Genomic DNA, 10,539 nt, shown 5'->3' on the forward strand with positions numbered 1-10,539 from the left:
AAGAGTCTTGACCATTCATGTTCTATCTGTACTTAGTCTTTATCAACCTTGGGCCACAAAAAGAAATGGGTTTTTAGATGAGGGATCCGAATGTCTAAGCCACAATTCTCATTAGAAAAACAACACAAACCCACTTCACTAAATTGTCCCTCGAAGGCTCACATGCCAAATGATAAAAGTCTTTGCCTCACTCTATAAATTTCAGTAGCTGCCCTTCACGGATCCTAAATAGAGAGATGATATAAATAAATAATAAAGCACACCTTGATAAGTGTAATCCTACCTCCAAGGAAGAATAAACCCCTCTTCCAACTCTCCAACCTTTTAAATCCTATTCACCACCATATCAAAAAAAGACTCAACATGGGCTACCACCAAGAAGGACTTCCCAGTAAGTAATCAACCAAGATAGCACATCACACCCAATAGACCTTGCAATCCTAGCAATGTAAACCTCCCCCAAATTGATTTCTGCAAGCCCACTCGACTGCTTTCAACCTAGACTTCTGCCTCTAACTATGTTCCTCCTTGACCATTTTCTCCTCCACTTCCATCTTCAAAGAGGCTAATCTACACTTTTGCTCTTCATAGATCTCATTATCAGAAGCTAATTTGTAAAGGAAACCCATCCCTCAACGATGCCCTTCTTAGAGCCAAGATATCTAAATACCTTCCTATTCTAGACATTTGACTTTCAAGTATTGTAACTTCTTCATAAATTGAAAAACCATCCCAACCTTCCACTTCAGCCACATACTCTCAAATAAAAAAGGAGGAACCCCATGTTACCCATCCTCAATCTAACAAGATAAGGAAATGGTTCAAGATGATATGTGGAAGAACTTCTTGAAGTAAGTCAGCAAATCTACCTTCTAACCATTCAACATGAAGAACCCAGACATAATGTTACCTCTATCTGCTAATCAAGTAAACCAAGCATTAGACAAAGGAAACTCTCTAAGCTAACAGTCTTGCATAAAAAGATCAGAGTTCCTCATAGTAGTCGTGGTTCTAGTACCCTCTAGCCTCTCCCAAGATACTAATAGTAATTATGTCAAGGCTATTCAAGAGATGGATGGTGGTGGAGGTGGAGGATGTGTAGGTTATTTGCAGTATCATGGTGGCTATTTAGTAAGTGGCTGTGGTGGATGTGCTATTCTAAACTAGTGCACTCATTGTGGAAGAGAGAGTCATATATGTGATCATTTCCGATAATCGATTGACAGATCACTCCAAATAACAAATTATATCTCTAATATGATTGCCTAGTGGTATGAAAGTGCTAAATTAAGGGTATGGTTGAAGAGGTAAAGGGTTCAAATCTTCCTCTTGAAAATATCTCTAATATGATTGAACCGGAAGGTGCGACTTCTGCAATGATGAAGTTTACACTTTGATGATCTCTAAGGATGAGCACTCCAAGTACCTTATATATCATGGACCTCAACAACCTCCTGCTTCTATTACCTTTCTTTCCCAATTAGGTAATTATATTACATGTTTCTCTTCTATTCCTACATCGCGGGTGATACATTCTGCTGCCACAAATTAGATATCAAGTAAGCGTGGTTCTGTCACTAACATTCACTCAATTCCATCATCTCTGAAAGCCTTGCAATTACTTTGGCCAACGGGAGTAAAGTTGTTGTCGGTGGTGTGGGATCTTATTAGCACTACATCACCTGTTATCTTACCTACTGCCTTTTACGTTGCCAATTCTTTGTTTAATCTCATGTATACAGGTTAATTTCACTAAATATGTGATTTTAAAAGAATGCAGAGAAACTACCACTCATGTTAGTCTTATGTATTAATGACTTACCGTCACATTATAAAACAGAGATAAGGACAACCGTTGGCCTTTAATTGCATCACCATAACCGCTCAACTTCAGAAGCCCTTGACCATATACACCCAAGTTTGCATTTGAACAAATAACAGAGTTTTCCTAAAAAGAAAGGAAAATATAATGTGTGGCTTAATTTGTCAATTACTCTGGAACGTGAATTTATTGATTTACAGATAAGGAATAGAAAATCAATTTAAAATCATCATACCCTAAGAACAACAAGATTCCTAACTTCAAAGACAGACGAAGTAACAACAGTATTTCCACCACCATCAATTTGAATCTTTGAGTTCCACATGAGTAACATTTTGGTGCCAACCCTAAATGCACCAAAAACCTGCAATGCAAAAAGAAGAATTGGTTGTTTTCAACAATTGAAAGAAAGATGATAAGGAAATCCAGAAAACATATTTATCAACAGAAGCACAAAATTGAAATATTATATTTAGATATTGACAGAAAAAGAAGTTTACAAATTTGAAATTATACAATTATCCTATTTTGCTAGTATGGTTACCAATACATACAATCAGGTGGCTATAGTTCCAAAGTTTCTCTGTATTGCTTGGAATATATTCAGTATAATATTCAAGATATCATTTAATCTTCCACACCCATAACTTGGCTAAAACAGAAGCACAATTACTGGGCTTTGACATTTAAACATATAGCAACTAATTTGAGTATTAAAATGCTTTTGTATTTGCAAACAAATTTCCAATCATATAAAAAATAAATAAGAAATATTGTGCAATTTCAAAATAACCAGTTACTTCATTCTATTTCTGTTAAAAACATTAAAAACAGTCTCTTTAGGACAATCTATGACATTCCTCAAGCTGAATGGTAATTTTAGTTCATTTCTTTTTGAATAAGAGAAGCACACTAATTTGAGTATCAAAATGTTTTTCATACATGCAAAACAAATTTCCAAACATTTAAAAAGAAAAAGAAATATCAGGCAAATTGAAAAATAACCAATTACTTCATTCTATTGCCATTAAAACCATCAAAAACAGCCTGCTTATTACAATCTATCCCATTTCCAAGCTGAATTTATCTTAGTCTATACATTTTTATTTGAAGACAAACATATTTTTTATACAAATTAGAAAACAGTAGAACAGACCTTTATAATGGAATCACTCATCAAAAGCTCTTCGGCAACAAGCTCAAATTCAGATACAGGATAATCAGACAACCCAAACACAATGCTACCTCCACGATATAGACCGATTTGACCTCTGACCTTCACAAGCACAATGTAAACATTATAATAATGATAATAATAACAAATATAAGGAAGATGCTTCAGGATAAGAAATCTTTGTGATACAGAGTTCAAAACACTTCTATATAAAACTACATGAATAAAGATAGAAATTACTACTGTGAAGTTGCCAAAGGCTTCTAGAGGACAATTAGTATACTAATTTGCACATATTATACTCAAGAAGTTCAAATGCCACCTCTATGATATAGACCAATTTGACCTCTGATCTTCACAAGCAGAAGTAAAAAAGAAAAAACAACAACAACAAACAAAAAAGTGTATGCGTCAGGATAAAGGACATTAGCAGAGCTCAAAATATTTCTAAGTGTATGCTTCAGGACAGAGGACATTAGCAGAGCTCAAGATATTTCCATGTAAGACTACATAAATAAAGATATACTACTGTAAAGATGTTGTCATAATGATATCTAGAGTACAAGTTCTCTTCTTGCTTCCTTCTATTTTTCCAAGAAGTTTTAAATGGCTGTTATAAATCAAGGGACACAGCACAAAGATACTAAAAAAATATTAACAGAGAGGAAGCCAGATATCAGTAGAAGAATAGGTCACGACATGCTCTTTTAGATATAGCAAAGTCGCATTACTCATTTTAAAAGTGTAAAAATATAATTCGTCAAAATCTCAAAAACCACTTCGAAGTTACATGGAACTAGGGGTCTGGGGACAAAAATTCTTTTTGTTGCCAAGTAATGCCTCTTGGACAAAAACCACTTCAGGGTTGTAGAGTCTGCTACACCTTGCATTCTCTCCCTAATGAGAAAACTGCCCAATTCCGTTCCATGCCCACAAGCTACATAACATTTTTACAGAAGAATGAAAATGCTTGCTTGGTAAGAGAATCAAAAGAGAAGGTTAAAACGATGAATTGAACAGAAGGGAGGACTCAAAAATTGAATTTCAATTGTAACAATTCCCAAGTCGTCATTTATGTAATGTACTTGAAGAAGAATCAAGGATAGATAGTTGGCCATTGTTTGACAAACAAAAGATAACGGCATGAACAAAACAGAGATTCAGGGTAGCACTCAGCCGAAGAGTAAAAGATTTTAGAAATTGTTAGAAATTGACAACTTATTCTATATTGATTATTTCTTTCACCATCCTCTTTTATTGTTTACTTATTTTTGGAGGAGCCCTAGTGTTTTGCTTGTAGGAAAAGAAGATAGACTCAAAGGAAGAAGGAAATACAAATAAGGAGGATTAGGTATCCTCCAAACAAAAACCAAACAAAAAAGAGGGACTAGCTAATCATAAGAAAGAATAGCAAGCCAATCCATACAGAAAAACCGATAAAGAAATGTGCTTAAAACATCCACTGGCTCGAGACAGAAGCCAAAAAACAAAATTTATCCTAAAGAATCAGAAAAGATGATTTGTAATCCAAAGATTGTAGTATTCAGCCCCAATCAGATAACCCACATGCCAGCTAAGAAAGCCCCACAGTGAAGAACTTTAAACTCCTTCATCCCTGGATCCAGTGATGTTGAAGAAATAAAACACTCCACCTTTTGATTTGAATCCTAAGGAATACCAAAAATATCAAAAGCACATCACACACACTCCTGGGGACAATAACATGATTCGGTCTGCGAGCTTGAAGCAAATTACCAGTATCAAGGCTATTATGAAACACGGTCTGAACAAATACTCTTACCTTCAGCGGAGCCAAAGACTGCACTAGTCCTCCCCTAATGCATTTCCCTTTTCCACCTTTCCAGTAATACTTTTTTTTTCATCCCGACACAAAATTTCTAAAAATCAACTAGGGGAGCAACTCTTTTGAAATGAATGTATGAATGAAATGAAACTTTAAGTAATCTGCAAAACAGAGTTGACCATTATTTTTACTATTTTTTACTCTTTTTTTGTGAAAGAAGAAACATTATTGAGAGAGGCAGGAGAAATTGCAAAAAGAGTTAGGATAAGGTATCCTCTAACTGGAAGAAGAAAAAAAGAAAATCAAGAAAACATGAAGCACAAAACATCCAAATGAAAGTCTTAACAGCTATTGAGCTTGCACACACATTAATAAAACTACAAAACCCAACCCTCCAGCATAAAATATAATGATGCAACACAAGTAGGTACAACAAAAGTATTTAAAAAATGAAACCCCAAGCAAAGAGGAAGGCATGAATCCCCAGCAAAGAAAAGGCGACAAACCCCCAGCAGAGAGGAGGGGATGCATCTAGTCCCTCACATTAATGACCAACAGTGGACTATATGGTTTGCAATCTTATAAAGATAAATTCTTCCACAAAGGCACAAATAGTGACTAATTTGGATTAAGTTGTTTGCCCTTTTGGTGAGAGTTGGATTTCCCTAAACACTCTTCAGGGGGATTTTATCTCCATATATGAGGAGCTGGGGAACAATAGGAGCAGAAAATGCTCATAGAGGATATCTTTGCTGGATGCTGGATTCTGTGGTTAGAAAGTAATACCAGAATTTTTACTCAACATGATATTAGCACACATATGGCATCTTTATGGGCTAAGGCACAGGGCTCCATTAGGGGTCTGATTTTGGCTTTTCTGCAAAGAATATGGATGCTGTCTTAAGTTAGTTTGGCAAGCCTTTTCCTAGTTTCTTTTGGTTTCTTTTTGGTTATCATCATTTTTGTTTGGCGGTATCTTATCCTCTTCTCTTCGTTTTCTCTTTCTGACTTAATATATTCTTCATTTTCCATTAGAAAGAAGAGAAAAAAAGAAAGAGAGAAAGAGAGGTAATGACTTAAAGACATAATATAAACACACAAGAAGAATGTATTTCAGTCAATGTATTAAGAGGAAATGCAACAACACAATCTAATGTACCAATCAAGAATTACAAGAGCGAAAAAAGATCACTGCAACCTGAACTCTGGTCCAAAGCAAAGGAACCAACACTTTTGCATTATTCTCCACAAACACATTTGACCATAAAGGGGTAGTAGGGAAATCAAGTAAAGGAGTCTCCGTCTCTGTCGTGATATTGTCATTTCCAACTCTTAAACTAAGTAAATCTGCATTGAAGTATGTACCAGCTGCTCCAGCATTTCCAGGGCAACCAATACTAAGACCACCTGCAACCAAGAAAAAAGTCCTATGCATTCAATACTTATATTTTCCAAAAAGATGTGTCGTTTTTTTTTTTTTTTTGTCCAAAAACTGATTCTTAAGGGAGCAGACCAATACAAGAAGAAAAAAGCGAAGATATAAACCACACAGTATATAGAATTTACGTATAGGACCTTCCTTCTTACAACTAAAAAACTTATTAACAAAAACAAATATATATGGGTATGGTACCTGTAATATCAGGTATTGGCATTTGCACAAGCAAAGCCTATAATTTCATCAAGATTGTTAAATTAAAGGCTGACTAACCATTTCCATTAAGATCAGTGTTTAACATTGTCATTGATTTAGTGAATAAACAATGCAGCCAACACAAGCTTGCACTCTCAGATTGTGTGAAAAGTTAAGACTGTTAGACAAGAACGAAATATTTAGCATTTGACTAATTGTTGCTTCTACTACCAGACTGAGGTGTGATCAGTACAAACCATGCACAGCAACTTTAACATCTTCTTGTATGCTGTAGCAATCCAAAGATACTCTACCTCCACCTCCTCCACCCCATCCCCTCCCACCTGCTGCACTTATGGTACCATATCCCTTCCTACAGGATCAAAGGAAGAAGTTGAAATTTCACAATTCATATTCACTGGGATCAATCCTAATATATTGAACATCTACGACCTAATAATGGATCTAAACTAAGAAAATAAGTGAAGCTAAAGTTACTTCACCATTCTCCCTCTACATTTCATCAAGAAAAAACAGTTGGCAGGAAAGAAAAACTTGAAAATGTAATAGAACAGTCACTGCTCCTAAGACATTAATCACCAGTATTAAAGACTTCCGTTTCCCCATGCCCGCAAATAGAGACAATAAACTTATGAAACCCTTAAATTTCCTTGTTATGAACTTTCATCAACAACACTAATGACATGGAACACAAAGGCCCATTCTTGTCATAAAATTAGATTTTAAACCTACCTGGGAAGGAAGTTTTAAAAAAAAATGCTTGAGTATTATGTATAAAAAAAGCCACAAGTAGGAATTATATATATATATATATATGCATGAAAACAGCATCAAACTGAAAAAGGAAATGATCAATGACAATAAATATATAAAATATCTATGATTCCACTGCAAGAGAACATATTTTCAAATATAACACATTGCAACTAACTAAACATACAGATGAAGCCATTATGTATGCCTACCAACTTATGCATAATTTATTCAGTTTCAATGGAATTGTCCACATAAAGACACATGTTAAACTAACAAATAAAAAGCTGACTTTAGCTATAAAGTTTTCCTTATTCTCTTAGTTATGCTACAGAAATATGTGTGTTCCTGCACACTTGATCCAAAAGAACTAGGAGAAAAAACAGCTTGAAGATACTGTTCCGATGACAGAAATGTTGGTGATTTCCTCATAATTGGAGCTTCAGTTCTAATAGTTGTAAATATAGACGGATGCAAAGTTGATGCAGCAACAGTGTAGAACAGTTTTACAGAAAACTAAAAGCACGAGATTAATCTGAGCATTTTTCATGTACTCACATCTTTACCGCATGTATAAAGATGCTTCCACCAGACCCACCTCCTCCTGTTAGTCCTCCATCACCCCCTTCTGCAGCTACAGATCCATTCAGATATAGCATATCCTTCACTTGAAGCTTAACTCGCCCACCACCATTTCCTCCAAATGGCTTTTCTGCAGATTTACTAGATCCCTTACTTCCATAGCTCCATGGCTCAGACAAAGTCGACCAACTATAAACATCACCACCCCAAAAGCTAGTCGTATTGTCTTTCAAACAGGATGCACCCCGACCGCCATGCCCTCCACCAGCTCCATCATAACCAACTGGTGTGCCACTAGTTTGAGATGGTGGCAAACCACCCAAGGATGTTGTATTTATAAAAGAATTACATTCCATTGTCAAATTGGCAGCAGAAAAAATCACAGAACCAGCAACAACTTCCACTGATTGACCGACTTTAACATTTCCAGACAAATTGAAAACTATCATGCAACCTTCAAAAGGGCACTTAATGGAAACACCAGGAAGTATTTCAAGATTTCCCGTACCATAAACATAAAGATCAGAATTCAGATACAAATCTGAGTTCAGCAAGCAAGTGGTATTAAAAGATCCAACACCGCCCAGATTCGCACAAGATACAGAACTTTTTGAGGAAGATTCAAAAGTTGATATTTCAGCAGATGCAGAAGCACTACTTTTAGAATCATTACTTCGAATAAAACCAAACTGAAACAGCGTCTTCCCTAACTCCATACCCTTATCATTTTGCCATGAACTAAAACAAAGCGTACTTGTATACATAAACAGAACATACAAGAAAAGGCATTTGTGCATTAACAAAGGAGGCATTACTATTTCAGAGTAATTGCACATCGAGCAACCACCCGAAGCAAGTCAGACTTCAATTCTGCCTGGGAGGGTTTTGTACTTCCATTAATTTACCTGAGGAGAGTCACGCAACGCAAAATCCTCTTAAGAAATCATGTAAAGCTCAAATCTTCAGAATCTTTTAGTGTTTCTCTCAATGCAATAGCTTAATCTGCAGATACTCTCAGTTCTATCTGGTCAGAGAAAGGGTTTAGAAGGAATTTACTGTTTATATGCAAAGAGAAAAATAATAAGCAAGTGGAGCTACAGTGTTCAGTTTTTTCTTTTTTGTTTTTTTTTCTTAGAGAGCACAATTTTATTTAAAGATTCTGTGGTAATGTATTTTTTAATTTTTTTCAATTAAATAACACCAATTTATTTGTTTTGAAAAAGACACATATAGTTGCTTTCTCAATCCAAAGAAATTTGTTTTCAAGAAAAATAAATAAAAATTATAGTTACCTACTAAATATATGAATAGTCTTTTCAGAAATTATTATGTAATATATAAAATATATTTTGGCTTCTTAAAGAATAAAATTTTTCATAAATATACTATAATTATATGGATTACATTTCCATCATATATTTACATGTGTTTCATCAAAAGTAAGTACCAACGTTGTGATTATTTTTTATTATTATAAGCTTCTAATTGTAACAATTAGAAACATTTGCTAAAAATAACTTTTTTCTCATAATACTACTGAATAAAATCTGAAAATATTACACATATCGAATCATGACCGATTAATTAGTTTTTTCTTACTGTAATGCGTACCATATTAGGAAAAAACTTAACATATTTATAGGATCAAAACACCATAAATATCGAGATTAGAATCTTGTAACTATTTATTAAATAATATATATTTAATATTCTATTCATAGCAATGCCTAAAAATAAAATTATTATCCTAATCAATCAACAAAGCGTATTTAAAAATATAAAAAATTAGTCATTTAATAGTATATTACCATGTAAAAAAATATTCAATATGTTGATGAGACAAAATATAACAAATTCATAGATTAAGAATTTGAGTTAGCATATTAAGAAAAGCTTCACCACTTATAAATTATTGTTTATTTTGCTGTCGAATTTTACCACTTACTCAATTTTCAATAGATTTTTCATATCATTTTATACAAACTTCCAATAATATAGAATTAAAATTTTGAATTTGCCAATCACAAAGATAAGATTTATAAGGTATGTATTTTTCTTCAAGAGTTTAGCTCAAAATGATACTTCAAAATATTTTTCTTCAAACTTCAAGTACATAGAAGATTAAAATCTCAAACATATTCATATAAAGTGTAAATATTCAAGTTAAACTTAGAGAGAATGAAAAAAAAAGAATCAAATGATTAAATCAGGCTTTTGGCTTTCAAAACTTCCAAAAGTTCGTTCAAAAACAAATAAAAGAATAATAATGAAAAGTAAAAGAATTTCTAGAAGTTTACCCTAAAGAATCTCTTCCTACTAGTAAATTTCAAGATAAATAACACAAAATTTAAAAATTAAAGTGTTAGAAACTTTGATGTGGAAATTATTTTTTATTAAATTCAACAAATCTTTAAAAAAATACAAGCAGAATGTTACAGTTATATACCATTTAAAGACGATGCAACCATAGTGTGATTAAGAAACTCCTTGATAAAAATCTTAATTATCTATGTAACGACCCCGGAAATTCAAAAGGAAATATATACTAATTTAAGTACGGAAGCGAAATAAAAAGTTAAGTTTTACATCTCTTACACAATAACTTAAAAGTACTAAACAAACATCACGGAATGAATTATCTGAAAAAAACATGAGAAATGAGAAAAGCAAAGGAAAATATAAAGTATCTAGCATATACTTGCAGTCTTCTTGCGGATCGGGCTCGGGAATCAGGTTCTCTTGATCTGAAA

The 10,539-nt window shown here is 33.7% G+C and overlaps 1 protein-coding gene across 5 annotated transcripts in view; it reads right to left on the minus strand.

The window, feature by feature from the left end:
• LOC110825725 (MraZ) overlaps nt 1–8,896 on the minus strand; it is a 63,254-nt gene extending 54,358 nt beyond the window's left edge. For 2 of the 5 annotated variants that reach the window (XM_088218100.1, XM_088218098.1), the window contains exons 1-6: nt 7,766–8,896; nt 6,691–6,806; nt 5,999–6,207; nt 2,979–3,098; nt 2,058–2,186; nt 1,823–1,948 (exon numbers count right to left, since the gene is read on the minus strand). In XM_088218100.1, coding sequence (XP_088074226.1) covers nt 1,823–1,948; nt 2,058–2,186; nt 2,979–3,098; nt 5,999–6,207; nt 6,691–6,806; nt 7,766–8,625 — 1,560 coding nt within the window. In that variant the 5' untranslated portion in view covers nt 8,626–8,896. The remainder of the gene's footprint in view (nt 1–1,822; nt 1,949–2,057; nt 2,187–2,978; nt 3,099–5,998; nt 6,208–6,690; nt 6,807–7,765) is intronic. The other 3 variants (XM_088218099.1, XM_088218095.1, XM_088218096.1) reach the window with 2 other exon arrangements.
• Nucleotides 8,897–10,539: the final 1,643 nt, after the last annotated feature.

The sequence above is a fragment of the Carica papaya genome, chromosome 4, assembly GCF_054855325.1.
Source record: "Carica papaya isolate Zhongbai chromosome 4, ASM5485532v1, whole genome shotgun sequence".
Lineage (NCBI taxonomy): Eukaryota > Viridiplantae > Streptophyta > Magnoliopsida > Brassicales > Caricaceae > Carica > Carica papaya.